The 19,155-nt window shown below is 32.9% G+C and overlaps 1 protein-coding gene across 1 annotated transcript; it reads left to right on the forward strand.

Moving 5' to 3' along the window:
* Positions 1–1,444: 1,444 nt before the first annotated feature.
* On the forward strand, positions 1,445–18,905 carry LOC111060889 (peptidyl-prolyl cis-trans isomerase Fkbp12). Its single transcript, XM_022348578.2, has 4 exons — positions 1,445–1,708; positions 12,788–12,835; positions 15,570–15,682; positions 16,257–18,905. The coding sequence occupies exons 1-4, from the start codon at positions 1,672–1,674 to the stop codon at positions 16,386–16,388; spliced, it is 330 nt and encodes a 109-aa protein (XP_022204270.1). The 5' UTR covers positions 1,445–1,671; the 3' UTR covers positions 16,389–18,905.
* The last annotated feature ends 250 nt before the right edge of the window (positions 18,906–19,155 follow it).

Genomic DNA, 19,155 nt, shown 5'->3' on the forward strand with positions numbered 1-19,155 from the left:
AAATTGGATGGAATCTCTGTATTTCCCTTTTTGTGAATTGGTAGTGTTCTTGCCATCTTCAGTGTGTCTGGGAATACTCCCAACCTCAAACAGTGGTTAACTGCTGTAGCCATTGGTTCTGCTACATGTTCAATGGTCTCTTTCAAGACAGAAGTGGATAGGCCAAATATATCCTGTGTTTTGGAGTTTTTCAAGCCACTGACAATGTTTCTGACTCTATCCGCATTGATACTTCTCCATACATCCATCTTATGAACTGTATTTGTAACATTCTCCACAGGGTCCATGTCAGCTTCATCTAGATTCTTCAAAACATCCTCAATAGCATTCACAAAGTAATCATTGAAATTGTCTGGACTGATGTTTGATTTAACTTTGGGCTTTTTGGGGCGATGTTTGTTTATGACCTCCCACGCTGCTTTACAGCTATTTGGAGCCGATTCAATGGTATTAGCAGTGTATACTTTCTTTGCCTGCCTAACCATTTCTCTGAAGATTTTGTTTTGTCCCACATAGAGCCTATGCTTTTCCATTTTCTCCTCTGGGGACACTGCTGATTTGTACAAGTGATGTAGGAGTATCACCAAGTTCTTCTGTCTGGCAAGATCTTCAGTGAACCAAGATCTATCCTTTGAGTGTGATGGAACCCTGCTTGTACACCTTGGCACCTTTCTTATCACCTTTGGAAAAACCAAGTCAAAAATGTTCATGTACCCAGCAATGAGCATATCAAATGCATATTCAGGCTTGACCAGTCTGATAACCTCATTCCAATTTATCTCGCTCAACCTGCTGCAGAAACAAGGTATAAGTTCATCTCTAACACTTCTGCTGCTGAAACTGTAATTTGAGTGCCAGGTTTGTGGGGCTCATCTCCAGTATCTTGTTTCATAGTCAAAACAACTGCACAGTGATCGGATACCATGGGGTCAATGACTTCAACTCTATACTCCCATGATTCCAAGTCTGTGGCTACTGTGTCCAAGCATGCAGTTTCTCTTGTTGGAAGGTGATTAGCAACAAAAAGTCCATGTCCTCGTAGCAGGTTAGAGAAATCAAGTAGATTGACAAATCTTACAACCACAGATGGTGGCAAATGAATTATTGTAGAAGTGTTAGCTACTATAATTCTTTTACTATTCATATCTAATGAATCATTCTAATCTAATTAATTTATAGGTCATGTGCTCTAACCAGGCGTCTCGAGACGAACTTTCATAATTCAAATAATCCCGGGCTCATAACACATGCCATATGTATCATGTGGCTATGTTATGGACAATTCAACAAATGTTGAAGGTGAATTATATTTAACATTACATTCTTTATGATTTTTTCAATGTAATATTTATTGACTTGATAAATTTTTCTTTTTTAACGGTACAGAGTCATTAATTGATCTGGGTCAGCCATTTGAATTGAGAACGCATGCGTACCACCTACCAAAGCAGGGAATTTTCTCTGGGTCATCCAATTTTATTCTGATCTGAGTTTCTGAATTCTGACAGACTTGTCGGCTCCTCGCTTCTGCTGTGGACAGTGATCTGTCGCCATCTTGCATTATTTCTTCGTAACTGAAGCTTTCTGGGCGTGTAACTCGGTTATTTTGGTCTTCTCATAAAGTTCGCCTATTTATTCACTTCTTGTACCTGTGACTAAACCAACTACACAATGGGAGTAGAAGTTCAAGTTATTTCGCCCGGAGATGGTAAGTTTATCTCGTAGCATTCATTTTCATTATACGCTTCTACCCGGTTCACAGTAGTAGTCCTAATCATTCGTTGACTATTGATCAACAAACTCGCTGTCTGTAATTATTATTGTACTAGTGTACTTGAACACTTGGTTCTATACAGATTTTTAACCTATTTTGTTACCTTCTTATAGTTGAGAAAATTATGGTTGTAATTAAAATAATAAAACCTACATTTTGTTCTAGATATAATAGGCTATTTTGCAACCTCATGACAGAATCATGTTTTCTCAGACAGCGTGTTTACCGTAACGATTTTCTATTATTTGTATTACAGTAGCCTATCTGTTACTTTGAGCAGGAATAAAGTGACTTGTAACATGTCATTATAATGATAAATAAATAACTATATTACATTTACTTTAGCACACAAAATAGTTCAAGTTGTGATGGCACTAACAACGACCCGTATACTCTAGTCCAGCCCTAAATACTCTATACCGCACCTAGGCCTATACTCTATAGTCAATAGTATAGAAAAACAAATTCATCATTATATCAGTTAATTCGTGGTTAAAGATTCTTCAGTACAATGCATAATCATATTGCTTCGGAGAGAGAAGTGAATAAAAATGGTCTTTGGTCCATTTAAAAAAATTTTATCTGTGAACTGGGTTCTAAAAAATACTCAATCTAGACTATTTCATTCATATGCCATAACCAATCATGGTTCATAGGTCTTCGTTCAACATTGAATGAGTAAAATTCTTGGAGTTTACATGCTCAAAGGAGTAAAATGCAGGTACTGTAAGAAGCCGTTATATTTTCAAAATTGACCTACATTAATCAGCTTGGAACTTCACGAGCCCGCACTGTTTTCTTCTGCATGATGATTATCTTGTAGTTTACTAGCCCTCCGAACAAAACAAAATATGGTAGTGCATCAAGGAGGGGAAATGCCTATGATAAACTCAATTGTCTTGACTTGTGATATTGTCCTTGCAGTCCTCAGAGCGAAATGGCGTGGTAGGTATCATTCAAAAGTGTTTATCACATTACATATCATTCTGAATTTTTACGCCATTACTTAGTTGTTTCTAAGTAAGACTCTCATTTCAGGCTCAAAGAATCTTAATAAAACTCATTCACAGCAAACCTGATGAAGTTCGATTTGCTCATATTCATTGAGTTCATGGTAAACTAATATTGTTGAGTTGATGCATGGCAGATTCTGTTCAGAAAATATCAGCTTATTCAACAACAGTTTTGTATTGAAGGCCCTGAAGATACTCTTCTTCAGACACATTGATTAGCCTATACTATATTACTGTATGTGCTAATGGCTTCAAGATATTAGGACAAGCATTGCTAATTATTCCATGAAATATCATTCCACCCAGATCCAGCATTACACGTAGAACCAGCATTTCATGAATGGTTCTTTGGAGACAATTCAGAATGAAATAAAAAAGAAAAGTTTTGCTTGGTTTTTTAATTAATGTATTCTCTGCTCTTATTGACCTTGCAGAACCAGTCATACCTGAAACACATGTCACAAAATACTACATGAACTGGGATTCTATACATTGGTTATCTCCCCAACTTATTGCCAGCAGTCAATTTTATTTTCGCACATCGCAGTTCAACAGACCACGTTCATTTCTGGCAATATTCAATGCCCCTGTAATGAACGTTTTCACACTCACCGATTGTCGGCTTACACTGAGAGTTGAATCTACGATTGGCTAATACTACCCAACAGTACTTTCTCAGCCAAACTGTCGACAATCTATAAGTGTGAAAACGGCATTTAACATTGTTGAACTGTATTATAGGTTACTAAATAATTTCATTTCTCTATCAATTTACATCTACTAACAACTCAACTAGGTTTTTAAATTTAAATCAAGAATTTCAAAATGTATTATTTAAATTTTAAATCCTCCCCAAATCTATTTTCTTCATCGAAACTATTCCATTATATTCAATTTTTATAGGAAGTGATTTCATTATTTTGACCCACTACTTAATCAGTAATATTGAGGTATGGTTCCTTCCTCTTGCAGCATCCTGTTTAGATATTCCAAACTATGTTCGCTCTCCGCATACAAATATTTCATTATTACAAATAATTCATAAATATTCCTTTTTTGCTTGAGCTTTCATGTTTTTTTTAAGTTCTGCATCATAATCATACATGAATATAATAGTTTATTTGGTAATGTTAATGTTCATATTGGTAGTAGTTAATTGATGACAAATTGAAGTATGGTAAATTAGATTATTGAATAAATAAATTAAACGTCATAACCTGGCTTTGATAAGTGTGATGATAATGCACTGATTCATCTAAATATTCTGTATTTCATGCTAATTAGAAATAACATCTTCCAAGATCTACCAACAAAATTTCTGATTGCTTTCTCAATAGTAAAGTACCACCTCCAATTCTGTCTGCAAAACAAGATAAGAATTAGGAAATAGATTGTTATAATTTAATAAATTACAATTTCATCTTTAATAGATTTTCAGAATTGAAAATTCTGATTTGATAAGCTATTTTTAAATGAATAGTCAGCTTTACTTGTACTGGTTTCCAACAGAGCTTTTTGTCTGCGCGTATACTAATCTGATTTTGCAGTTCAATTATCCATTAAAAGCATGTAAGAAATATTTCAACTGTACTATGCTTTTGATGCAGAGGATTATTCAAGTATTAAATCAAACTATACGTCAAGGATCTCTTTAAAAAATATTTAAGAATTTTTAACAAGATTTGTTTGTTTTGTAGAAGATTTAAGGGCAATTGTATCACTACTCTCCTATTCAATTCCAATTTATTTGAAAAACATGCAATTGTCCAAAGGCCCATCATCATATGGATGCGACATGCACAATACCAAAACCGTGCTTTATAAAAAAAATTATTGTAATAAAAAAAATAACACCAATTAAAATATGGACATTCATACAGTAATATACAGGAAGTAACCAACAATTTGAGACCTATATAGTTCCCTATTATCTATAGGTATAGATAGTAACGAGAATAAGTTCCCAAAAACGATCAACCTAACAATATAAAATGAGTAACTTTATAATCGGATTGAGTAGGCTACAATATTAAGAAGAAAATGAAAATGAAGACAAGAGGAAAGAAAGACATGTACCAATTGGAATAAATTTTAAATTCCTTAGGAACACGATTTTATGAAGCCAGTCACAGAAGGATTGAAATTTCCGGTCCACCGTCTACAAGTCGACATGGTACTGTGCTTTTTTAAAGTCTTATGGACGGATCAATTGATGAAGCTTATTGTAATCAATCCTGTAATACTACGATACCCGGGATGTTAGTGTAAACAACGATCGATATCTAAGCTGTACAGATGGCTCATTGAAAGCCAATTTCTAAAAGTCAAGAGGTTGATGTTTTCTGCCATTTGTAAATATACAATATACACATGTATAAAGGTTTTTTAATATTATTGAAGTCGATGTTGAGATTGGAAACATGTTTCTGAGTTGAAATCTATGAAACTTCCTAACTGAAAGTGGAAGTATCAAAGAGAAGAATCTTTTTAGAAAAAGGATCTTTTTTATTTCATTTCATTCTATTTTCTACTCTCTGGTATTAATGGTCTTGAGCGTATAGAAATGTGCTATAATTGATACATACTAGATCAATATTTTATATTATTGGTTTATTTTACGTTTCTCAATTCCCAATTATTTGGTTTTGAAGAGAGGTTTTCTGAATGAATGAATAGCTCTTGATTGCAGACGAACAAGAATTATTTATTGATTGACTATTAATTAAAAAAAAACTTCAATCATTCTCAAGTTTTGTGTTGGTTGTCTGAACAAAACAAGAACCATTTGAATGGGTCCAATAACTAGACAATATGTCAAACAATTCAATTAATGATTCGAAACCTCCTCTTGATTCATACAACCTAGGAGTCGTATACCTAGCTTCCGTTTTTGTTATACAACGTATTTGAATTTTTGTGGTAGGGTATTTTAGGCCACTTCAGGTTTTAAACTGCATCAATAACAAATCCTTAAATATCATTCACTTGTTGGATAGATTATAGCATTCCACCAATTTTTTGGCAAAAGCTCATAATAGCATACGTCTGCCGATAATAAATTAGATAGTTACGTCATGAAAACATAGTCTGTGACTGTTTATGTAATCCTACTAGTTTTTTAATAATAGATAAAAATTGATTGATTAATAATATCGATTCAATTAATTCATTTTGCTGATGCTTCTTTAATATCGAGTTTCATGAGAGAGTTTCAAAGTTTATCAATCACATAACTATAATCCTCTTTAGAAATTCATTAGTAAGATCAAATGAAAGTTTTTCATTATATTCTAAAATGCTAATTCATAATTATTGGCTTCCATTGAAATAACTCTAATTATTTGGAAGACTTTTATGTTTGTGAACCCTTGATTTTTGTACAGAAACGTCAACTCTTCTATATACAGAGTGATTCTTAATTATGGTAAAATGATTTAATACGTGATAGTTGGATAGATTATAGCATTCCACCAATTTTTTGGCAAAAGCTCATAATAGCATACGTCTGCCGATAATAAATTAGATAAATTATGCTTCTTTAATATCGAGTTTCATGAGAGAGTTTCAAAGTTTATCAATCACATAACTATAATCCTCTTTAGAAATTCATTAGTAAGATCAAATGAAAGTTTTTCATTATATTCTAAAATGCTAATTCATAATTATTGGCTTCCATTGAAATAACTCTAATTATTTGGAAGACTTTTATGTTTGTGAACCCTTGATTTTTGTACAGAAACGTCAACTCTTCTATATAGCCTACAGAGTGATTCTTAATTATGGTAAAATGATTTAATACGTGATAGAAGAGGTAAAAATAAGAAAAAAGTTCTTGTAAACATATATCCATAAACGCTTCATTAGCGAGCTATACAGAGTGAAAGATTTCGCCCGGAATTCAGTTCCTCTGGTGAAATACACCGATGCTGAATTGTTTGGGGACTAATTTTTGAAAAACTTATGGTGGATTTTGGTATAAGTTTAATGTCATTTAGATATGTTACTTTCATATAAAAATAAAACTTTTCATAAAAAACCGAATATTTTATTTGCAATCAGCTACAACCTATGAGTTATTAGTTCTCTCCTCATAAAACAGCAAATTTTTGTGGTATAATGTACTACATAAGAATACACTTTATTTAACTTTTTTTTAAATTTAGTTTACACAGCTTACATAATTAAATTCTCCACAATTTTTATTGCGAAAAAATATTTGTTTACTGGTCATTAAAGAAAGTTATTGAGCATCAAACGTAGAAGTCTGTGTTTTTCTACTTAGATTTTTTGCATATTTCAACTTTTTTCTCAAAAACTACCCACACTACAGCTTCCAGACTAGTTTTATTCAATTTTTCAGATATTTTTCCATATGAATCCACCATAAATTTCTTTCAAAAATTAGTCCCTAAACAATTCAGCATCGGTGTATTTCACTAGAGGAACTGAATTCCGGGCGAAATCTTTCACCCTGTATAGCTCGCTAATGAAGCGTTTATGGATATATGTTTATAAGATTTTTTTTTACCTCTACTATCACGTATTAAATTATTTTACCATAATTAAGAATCACTCTGTATATAGGCCTGTAATTTATCGAAGGAAAAACGGTATGATATATATCCACCGTTTTTCAGTGTGGAAAAGCTGAAAACTGAGTACTGCTCTTTGGTGCTATGAAGCGTATAGTTCTAGAGAAAGATTGGAAAACCCGCCTTTTATTATATTATCACCGTCTGAATATAATAGATTTTTCAACACAAGTCGAAATAAAAAATAATAGAAACCCATTAACCTCGTCTGTCCGAGTCTGATACTATATCATCCTGAAGCTATTAGATATTCTATCTCTGATTTATTATTGTTGTCTTGACTTTTATTATTGTCCACATCAAATCAACTTGTCGAAATGTTTAATTGACATTCGTCTCATGTAATTTATATAGTTGAATACTTGAGTTGAACAGCTATTATTCTCAATATCCATCGCTAATCGATGAGTTTTATGTGGATATTTTACATCTGATGTGTCAGACCGTTTACTTGTTTGTCTTATCACTCTAACCACGGAGTAAAGATCACTTAACACTTGGTTTCCTTATTCCGTGCTCTAACCCTCGAACTTCTCCTCCATTGTACATCATTACTTCTTATATCTCTCCTTTGATTCTAAACCCCTTGTTAGAGAGCTTCCCTCTTTTCACAGATCTTTTAGAGTAATCAGTTTAACTGGTGAACATTGATTTTAAACCCCCTTTTTAGTACTCTATCCTGTTTCACAGATGTTGTAGATCAACGTCTTTAAACAACTGTTGAGCGAACTTACAATCATTTATCACCTCATAACAAATTCAAACAGCAAAAGATGTTCAATCCTTCGCAGTCAAGCGATTACAGATATTTATTAGTTTTCTATCACCATATCAACAGTTGCATTCAAACAGTATTTTTATTTTTTTCAAATGTGATTAGATAGATCCAATACAGTCAATCACTATATGAACGAACTGTTGAATTAAAACAGTATTCTTATTATTTTCAAATGTGATTAGATGGAAAAAATTGAACAAAATTTAAGAAATTGAGTTCCAAGAGGAATTCGAGAACTTGCAATTTGAAAGTTTAAGAGAGATTTGAAAAGAAAATGTGAAACACAATAAATTTATGAAAATCAAGCATAATAATAGAGTTGGGAACTCTAATATAATGTAGCATTTATATTTCTTCACTTTTATAAATCCAAATATTTTAGAATTCACCATTAATTCAACTTTACTGCTGATCTTTCCAAGGTTTAACCGTAACTTCAAGAACAATTACATTATGACACCTTCATCTGGTTGTAAGAAAACAAATCCAAATAAGGTTATAAGGAGTAGCGTACTCGCTACTAGTGAGAAGTGTAGTTGACGAGGAAGGAAGGGTAAAATCTGATTTGAATGAGGTGCTACAAGTATGGAGGAGTTTCTATGAGAAGACATTCAAGGAAGAGGAAAGACCCACTGAGAGTGATAATGATCATAATGTGGAAGAACAACAACAAAATGAGGTGCAGATATCCCTCCAGGAAGTTCAAAGTGCGATTTCTGGTCTGAAATTAGGTAAGGCAGCTGGATATGATGATGTTACCCCAGGACTAATAAAATTTGGTGGACAGGATGTGGCTAAATGGATATGGCATCTTTGTAATGATATCTGGCATTATGCAAAAATTCCCTCAGAATGGGAGAAGAACGTTATTATCCCCATACACAAGAAAGGAAGCACAGTAAAATATGAAAATTACAGAGCCATCTGCCTGTCATCATTATTGCTGAAAATCTACTCTAGAATACTAGAAAGAAGACTGAGAGTAGAGGTGGAGGAAGGGCTGGAAGAGGAACAGGCAGCTTTTAGAAGGGATCATCAGACTAGTAATCATATGTTTTCAATAAGACAAGTCATGGATAAGAGATTGAGCCGAGCTGGTCAAACATATATTGCCTTCTTAGATCTGAAAGCAGCTTTCGACACCGTATCTAGACAGTGCCTTTGGGATGCCCTCAGTGAAGCAGGTGTGTCACCTGAACTTACTAAAAGAATTAAAATCCTGTACAGTAATGTCAGAGGGGTTGTGAGAATAGGAGGTGCTGCATCTAGATAATTTAAAATAGATAAAGGTGTCAAACAAGGAGACAGTATAAGCCCACTTCTGTTCATAGTACTGATGGATCAAATAATAAAAATGTGCAAGAGAAGAACAACTCGAAGTAAGATTGGAAACCGCAACCTCCGCCCAGTATACGTTCAAGCACTAATATATGCAGACGATATCTTGCTAATAGCTAACACTCAAAGAGATCTACAAAATGCTGTAACAGAATGGTGTAGTGCGATAAGAGATAAGGGAATGGTTGTCAACATTGAGAAGAGTAAAGTGATGATAGTATTAAAGAATCAGGAGAATGTGGAGTTGGATATAATATGGGATGGTGAAATATTGGAAAGGATGAACAACTATGAATATCTTGGAACATTAAATCTCTGCAGATGGAAAAGTTGATGAAGAGATAAACAACAGAGTAAGGAAAGCCAACCAAGTGTATTACCAGCTTAGCAGAACCATCCTGGCTAAATGAGAAATAAGCCAGGGAACTAAAATAAGGATATACGAGTCAATATTTAAGCCAGTTCTACTCTATGGAACAGAATGCCTCACAATGATAGAAAAGCACAAGAGTTAGAATTACCTCCTCAGAAATGAGATACCTACGGAGGGTCTGGTTGGAAAAACCAAAAGAGACAGAGTGAGAAATAGTGTGATCAGAGAAACATTAAAACAGGAGGAACTGATTACCACTGTTCATTGAAAAACCCTTGGATGGTATGGCCATGTAGCTCGGATGAGTGATGAACGAAAGGCAAGGCTGGTTATGGAGGCAAGACCAGAAGGAAAACGAGGCAGGGGACGACCACCACTGCAATGGAATCAGTATGTAGAGAGTATAGCTGTTGGAAGAGGAAAGACAATGAATGAAGTGAAGATAATGGCACAGGATCGTATAAAGTTTAGAGAATGGTTGAAGGAACCCGACGCTTAACGGCAAAAGGGTATGAAAAAGAAGTAGAAGAAGAAGTACTCGCTACTAAGAAGACAAAAATTCTTAATTTTGTATACAAAAATCATCGTCAAAATTATTGGGAAAGTTAGGCTTGTAAGTAAGGTTAACCTTGTGCTATTGCTCTACCGAATTTCGATAAATACCCTTTGTAGATTTTCACTTCTCATAATTTTCAGTCAAAAATATTTATGCAATGAATTTATTTACACTATCGTGAATCAAGTAATTTGAAGAATATTTGTTCTACTAAAGTGTTGAATTTCAAGTGATGATGTGTTCGTCATACGTGTAGGCTAAGTCTATTACAGTACGTCATTGAACGCTGAATAGCAAAATGACCTCTCTATTTGAGGAATACATGCTAATATTCCAAACATGGTAATTTTCTCGCATCAGTAAAACTGCTCATGTATGACCTGAATGTGTCGATTTTTTGAACGATTGGCGACAGCATGATAATCTTTCAGTCAATCTGATGTGAATGTATAAGTAGCCTCATTTGTCGGCTTGTTTCCATGGAAACTAATTCAGTAGCAATAACTTATTCTAGGTGGTGTTATGGACTGTGTTATGTTATTGATGGAAAGACTGTGCTACTGACAAAATTGAGCAATTTTGTCATCCCATTTAAAGATATAGTATCTTCAAGATTGATCTTCTCCATAAATCATTCATTTCAAAAATCTGAATTTACAAATTTGCAAATGTATCCTAGAGTTGGCAGCAAGTCCTGGGTAGTGTGATGGGATGAACTAGATAAGAGGTTTCATTTTCCATATTTACAAACGTTATTCAATATAATAAAATTTACTATAATTTATTTACACAATCATAATGGCTTGTATACATACTGGATTGACAATTTTAATTATTGTATTCCCCTTGAGCAAAAATCATTTCCCCAACTCCTTACCATTATCATGCTAAAATCATTCTCATTATGAACCAAAAATTTTATTCTTCTCTGTACGAACGAAAATTTTCATGCATATTTACATGAATTATATGGTCAACTTTTGTAGTAGTAATTAGTAATTACAATACTCATATGAGTGGATACGTGGATACTTACGCTGTCGTACAATAATAATAGAAAATAATTTTTCCATATTTTTATTGGAAATTTCAATTTGAGTCATGTTATGCGATTATTAATAAATGCAGGAAGCATCTGCAACTAGCAATAGATAATAGTGATGGTAATTTTTCTATTGAAATCATAACTAATTCATTTTAAATCTTTGTAGATTATATAATTTCATTTTTCCTGTGAAAATATTCTATGATTAATACTATTTATATCAATTGTCGGCTAGCACACATGTTTCAATTTATGCCAGTCCTGCCACAATCTATATATATAAAGCGAAATGGCACTCACTCACTGACTGACTCACTCACTCGCAGAACTAGAAATCGTTCAAATTTGGTAGGTATGTTGGCCCTTTAGAGGCGCACTAAGAACGGTTTTTAAAAAATTTCCAAAGATACGCCCAAAATCTGCGTTTTTCCAGCGTTTTTTAGCGTTTTCTCAGATTTATCGAGAACAAATGAACAGAAAATGGTCAAATTTAGTACAGAAGCTCAGCTAGGGTGTAATAATGTTGTGTTAGAAGGAATTTGCAATAACGTCAAAGATACGCCCAAAATTAGCGTTTTTCCAGCGTTTTCTTGCTTTTTCTCAGATTTATCGAGAACAAATGAACAGAAATTGTTCAAATTTAGTACAGAAGCTAAGCTAGGGTGTAATAATGTTGTGTTAGAAGGAATTTGAAATAACGCCAAAGATACACCCAAAATTAGCGTTTTTTTTTGCATTTTCTCAGTTATTTCATCAAGTAATAGACAGAAAATTTTCAAATTTGGTACAGAGGTTTAGCTAGGGTCTAAAAATTTTGTGATGAGGTGACTTTTATATTTCATCAAAGATACGCCCAAAATCAGCGTTTTTCCAACGTTTTTCTCAGTTTTTTTGAGTTTTCTCAGTACTCTGACTTTCTGATGGAATGAAGCATGCTCAAATGAAAAATGCAGGCGAGCGAAGCGAGCCCGCTGATCTCATTTTTGGACGATCCAGTCGAGGGTCCAGGGGGCGGAGCCCCCTGGCTAGACGGATACGGCGAGCGAAGCGAGCCTGACGGCTAGTATTAATATAATCTTATTCGACATTTTCCCAAAAAATATTGTGCTTTATTATTCCATCTTGAATTTCACATTAAGAGAATTGTGATCTACTAGCCTATATCCATATGTTTATTTATAACTTCATTGCATTTTGTCTACTTGATCTGTAATTTTATGACTGTTGAAAGTTTGAAATTTTAGAAGCTCATCAGTAACATTTTAGTTTGGTACTAGTAATCAAATGTCTGAAATCTAATAAACTTGTTTATTTTCAGGTCAGACCTTTCCGAAGGTGGGACAAACTGTTGTAGTCCATTATACAGGTAATTCTATTTCTATTCATTGAAAACTATTTTATTATTCTAGTTAATCCGCTTTCTAGAAAGAGAGTTTCATCTCTACGGTAAAAATGTCACTCATATTTTATAAACTAGGGTTCTATTCAATAAAAATTCTAGCTTTTCTTGGCAGGTTGCATATAAGTCTTTTAATTGAAACCCATAATCTGATGTTATCATTTTTTGATTCGAATTTGCTTGAAAGTGCAATTTCCGAGTATTGCATTTATTGGGGTATCTGGTAGCTGATATCTGGTGTTATCTTTGTTCTATGATGAAGCTTTATTGCTTCTATGCTTGTGTAAATTATACCCGTTTTCTTGTATTCACGAGAGAATTAGGCTTTTGAATTGACGTTGAGAATATCAATGGTATTATCTTTGTAAGACGATATTCATATTTCATGTAGAAAAGTAAGTCATTTGTGGTTAAGCTTTGTAGTCTTGAAAGTTGGATGAACACTAAAAGTTTATGCAGTTGTTAGGTAACCTTGAATTGGAATGTACGTCTGTACAAATACAATTTTGTTCTTTATTTCAATCGTGTCTGCCTATCAATGAAATGTGAATATGACAGAAGTTGGGTTTTTGTCGATCAGTTTTTTGATCTAGAAGGCTTGAGTTAAAAGGATTATTATATTATTGTGAAGCTTGATAACTCAATTCTATAAACCTTGTTAGATTATTACAGGCAATGTATTTGTCATAGAAAAGGTGTATCAAATATTATTAATTAGTGAAATTATTATAGACTCCTTTCGTTAATATGCTGAATATTGATGACGTTAAAATAATATTTCCGTACCTAAAATATCGTTTAGAACATTGTTAAAAATATTCATGGCTGTTCGTAGTATTTTTATTACTAAACTCTTATATGAAAACTCAATGTCTTCGGTTTATTGAATACCAAACCCGGCTCGAAAATGTTTTTTGATTATCTTTGTAAAATTGAGACTTATCTTTTCATCTTCTCAAAAGCTAATAATAAGGTTCTTGAGTATTAAAATGTTCAAGTTACACTTATACATTATTCAATTGTGATATATCTACTATTTGAAATTTACCCAATTGTAATTGTTGAACTAAAATGAGAAATAAACGTTACAAATCGTGCAAATTAATGAGCTTCTTGTAATATGGTATTCTTAATATGAATCAAAAGCTAAGCACTGTTTGATATAAAATAATATTGATATAGAATACAGGAAGAATATGTTGGATGTAGAATAATTCATCCTACTAGATTTATAAGTTGATATAACAAAAGAATACGGTATGATGTTTTTACATCCCTAAAAAATAGGTTATAGCTTGAAGAATTCCAGAAAGTATTATGTATTGTACTTTTCTACTGAGATTAATAAAAATTAAGTCCTCTAGAAACAAGAAAAAACTTCATACACATTTATTTTCTCTGTATGATAATCGTTTTCCAATATCTTACTCACATATTGGCAAAATAAATATGCAGAAAAATGGAAAATTAAAGAACAGAGATTTTAATCAGAAATTATCTGTACAGTAGATCGGGTTTCCTATTATGAAACTCTTGTGCAACCTTTTGTACTAATATCTGTGGAATTATATTTCGTATCCACTCACTATTCAATGGTGAATTTATTCTTTTATTTGAATATATTTTGTTCTTACCAGGCCAATAAACTTGTCATGGCCCCAGTGAGTTCATTATAGAGTTCTTATTCAGTGGCACAGTCATGGTAGTGAGAAATATCAATGATACACGCTTCTATTAGTGTGCATGTCCTAGTTTTCCTACAACGAACTGGATTATTTTCAATTTCAATGATAGCAGAAGAATTTTTACCGATCAATGAAAACGTCAGACTTGGATTACATTAAGAGTATGAATAGTTTTTTTTTTTCTTTTTTCTTAGATGAATGCCCTCTCATTTGTAACCACAAATCAATCCGAGCTGCGATAAAATTATAATTCTAATTAAGAAACCTCAGAGTTCAAAGTATAGTAATTTTTAATATCTGTCATTTCTGAAGAACTTGAGTGAATAATGAACAATACAAGAAACAGAAGATTTTATAATTCTGAAAATGTATTGTTTAATCTAATATTAGTCAAATTTCTGGAAAAATATTTTCCACCTTCAGAAGAAAACAATTGAACGACTGCAAAACTTCCCGACAAGTTGCAATTTCCAAGGCCATAAAAATGTTCTAAATGCAATATAGATCATTTGGCATGCTAGTTTCAAGATAATGATTTTTATTTTTTACTCAATATTAATTGAATTATTTTACTTGAATTATAATTGAATTATTTACTTGAATTCATTTTCTATTTTCTCATATATTTTTTCATTAATTTACTTTCAATTGCTTTAATTACAAAATCAAACCATCCTGTTTCTCTGGCTTATCCTCCATATAATATTGATCTACTGAGTCTAAAAGAGAATTAATTTTTATGTTGATTTCTATAAGTTTCTCTAGTACTGTTTCTTTAATCTGCGGTACGAATGTGAATAAAACTGGTAAGAAAATAATGTCAAAAGAGAATTATTTACCAGAAGCTGTTCCATTTATGTCCTTGTATTTGTTTAGATAATAGTTTATACTGGTTTTGATAATATCTGAATTATGATTAATTATAAATTTAATTTTGAAAAAACCTATGGAATTATTTTCCCTCAATTTGAAATTGGAATATCAACCGTATCATTATTTGCATGTTTGTTTCACAGGCACTCTTGAAAATAACGAGAAATTCGATTCATCCAGGGACAGAGGCTTACCTTTCAAATTCCGTCTTGGAAAGGGAGAAGTTATCAAAGGCTGGGACCAGGGTGTTTCTCAGGTAGTTATGAAATTAACAATCAACGAAAGTTACATTATCACTCAATTCATAGCTATTCTCATCGTCATTAATGTATTGAGAAAGTAGAGTTTGTTGTAGCTGTTTTGTCGCAATGTGTTTTATAATAATAATGTATTTTTAATCTCTAAATAATAATAATAATAATGCCTAACGTTTCGACAGTTTTTGAGAATAAAATATAATAATTGTTTGAAAACAATTCTCAGTGAATTTGGATGGTTAAATAATACTATACAATACAGTTATTTTATTCTCGATAACAATTTCTTCTCTAACAGTCTACTTATTTCAATAATAAATTTTAAAAACTTGAGAATATATTTTTGATTTTTCAGTTAGAAACTTGTCGGTCTGTGTTTCTTGAACATATTTGCTAGGGGAGGTGATCCTAACTCTCATAAGATCACTATGATTAAGAAAAGTGAATTCGGATAAAGACCATTCGGTATAAATAATATTGCAGCCACTTTTTTGTATACAAAATAAATGCATTTCGCATTGATTGCTAGAATCTCTTTCAAGGAGAAAATTAATTTTGGTTTTTGTTTTTTAGATGTGTGTTGGTATGCGAGCCCGCTTGATCTGCTCTCCAGACTTCGCCTACGGATCTCGTGGTCATCCGGGCATTATTCCTCCCAACGCCACCCTTATATTCGACGTTGAATTGCTCAAGGTCGAACCTTGAATTAAGACTGTTTTAACCTAATTTAATCCTTGGAAGATCAAATAATATTAACTATACAATTGACTTGATGTATTTTTGATTATTTAGATAGTTCGCCGTAAATTGAGCTCTCCAATGTTTGAAGCAATAAATTTTATTCTTAGCTATTGTCCCAACTGAGAACTATGTTTTTGGAGAATGTAGCGTGGAGTGAACACTAGTTTTATCTCGTTTTATGTTGGGACTACTGAGAAATACTGGGACAAATGAGACTACTGAGGTCTATATCCATTACTTGACAGACTCATTACACATTCAAAAATATAAGATCATATATTTGGTGAAATCCTTGATCAACGATCTTTAATGGTGGAATAGGTCATATCTTTTATCAAATCCGAGTAGAGAGTCCGATCTCACTAGACGTCAAATCAAAGTGTAAATTTATTTGTACAGTACGCGTCCCATAGCTTTGCCTCCGTAACTTTGAAACGGTATAAGGCAAGGTGGTTCGCGGGTTAATATCCACGTCTTTGCAAAAGCGTTCGTCTGGACCGTCTCTATAGATGAAGGATGCTCCCTACAGAGGCTGTGCATCAAGAAAGCCCCCTACTGAGCTTCTGAGCTTACTGGAATTTTTCAACGCGATAGATGACGTGTATGTTTAACGCTCTGTAGAATTTCTGCAAAAATACTTAGTCTCATGATTCTTTCTTGAAAAATAAATTCGAATTGTGTATACACGAATTATAAAAAACAAAACAAAAAATTCGATTAGTAAATTTTTCATGTCATGAAAATTTAAAAGTTCCAAATTTCTCGATTTAAGTACCTCGTTTATAAAAGATATTTGACTAATTTCAATTTTATTGTCATAATTGTCATCCTCAAACAATTATCCTGATATTACTAAAGTTTCATCAATTTCTGATTATTAGTTTGAGAGTTACTCAGTTGGAATCGGAAAGGGAACACTTTTTCAAATCAAGTCTGATTCTTATTATATTCTATTCATCTTCTGAATGAGTAGATTTAAATTAAAAGTTCAAAGGCCAAAAATAGGTTTTATAGGATTACGTCTTTTTAGAGCAATCCTAGAAAGTTTTCAAAAATGTTCAATGTTTTTGAACAGATAGTACAGAGTGTTTGAAAAAGGACTCCCTAGTTTTAGGTATAAATTTAATGTGTACATTGATGAAAAACTACATCAACAAGTACATACAATGAAAGAGAGAATCTTCAACTTTTGTTTCACATCAGTACACTTCAACATGGGATCCATTTGTTGCCCTGCAAAAGCCGAGACGATATTTAAGTTCTCGCCATGTATTCACCTACATATCAGGTGTAACTGTTCCAACCGCCGTGACGATTCTTTCCCGTAAATGGTTTATGTCTTGGATTTTTCCACTGTACACAACATTTTTTATGTGCCCTCAAAAGGAAAAATCCAGAGGGGTTAAGTCCGGGCTCCGTGGTGGCCAAGCAATTGGGCCAGTTCTCCATCTTCCCGGAAAGTAAGTGTCTCGAGCCGCGCGCACATGGTTATTATATTGAGGAGGGGCGCCATCTTGTTTGTGGGTCTGCAACTGCAGGGGCACAAAACTTAGACAGTTGCTGAATCAAATACCACAAACTAGAATAGTCTATATCACTTTTTACAGATTCTGACACATTAAAACTAGGGAGTTCTTTTTCAAACACTCTGTATTGTAGTCTTGTAGCCCTCCGCCGATAGGTAAAGGTACAGGACCCGGACTGTACATGTATTTTATACATGTATCTGCAGTATCTGGGATTCCTTTCGAAGTGCTAATAATAATAAAAAGGATAATATAATATAAAGGATATCAGTTCGTTATTATATATAATTAAATAAATTTATGTATCTTGGTTTAAGTGCAGTAGCATATACATGTTCTTATATTTATTTTTTGTAAAGCTTTTTTGTATTTTGTTTTTGGCAAATAAAATTCATTCATTCATTCAATAATGCCGCGTGACCTGGCTGGCTCAGGTCTGGTGAGTTATTAAATTCAAATGAATAGCTTTTATATCATTAAATAAAATTCCCTCGTTGCTCATCCAACATCAGTATCCAGTGTTCGTGAATTAGGCTAATGATCAGTCAACGAGCAAAGAATCTCATCCTCCCTTTACAAGAAAGTCCATAATTGAATGTGATTTATAGAGTCAGTAGTAGTAGATTTAGAAATATTCTAAATAGTAACGTATGAAGAAGCAATAATTATGTATTTTCAGATTTAATTCAACTTGCTCTTTTTTGGTCGATAATTTATTGGAGACCTTAATTTACGGACAGCTTTCTATCCGTAGAAGTAGACCGTGTTTTTTTCTATCTTTCTATGATGTAACCAATGAATCAAATGTTCTGTTTCTTTATACCTACTCAGCGAACCATCTCCAAGCATATCCAATTGCTACTTGTTCACACACGTAATTCAATTGATTATACATATTATAAATGTAATAGAATATCTTTGTTCAATTCAATGAAATCTTATCTGGACATTGAAATGTTGATTTATTGAAGTTATACCTACCCTATCCACGATTTTTGCCACTGGCGTGGTCTTTCTTTCTGTGATACATGATTGGTGTGACTGTTCAATCGAAAATTTTATTGGATTGAAAATTGTAGCTATCAAATAACTCACGGAAACAAAACTTTTGTTTGCGTAGAGACTATTTCGCTGGCAAAAATAATAATAGTTTTAGAATACGGTAAGTAATGAGTTTTTAGATTAAAAATTACTGTCACACTGTA

The sequence above is a fragment of the Nilaparvata lugens genome, unplaced genomic scaffold, assembly GCF_014356525.2.
Source record: "Nilaparvata lugens isolate BPH unplaced genomic scaffold, ASM1435652v1 scaffold2169, whole genome shotgun sequence".
Lineage (NCBI taxonomy): Eukaryota > Metazoa > Arthropoda > Insecta > Hemiptera > Delphacidae > Nilaparvata > Nilaparvata lugens.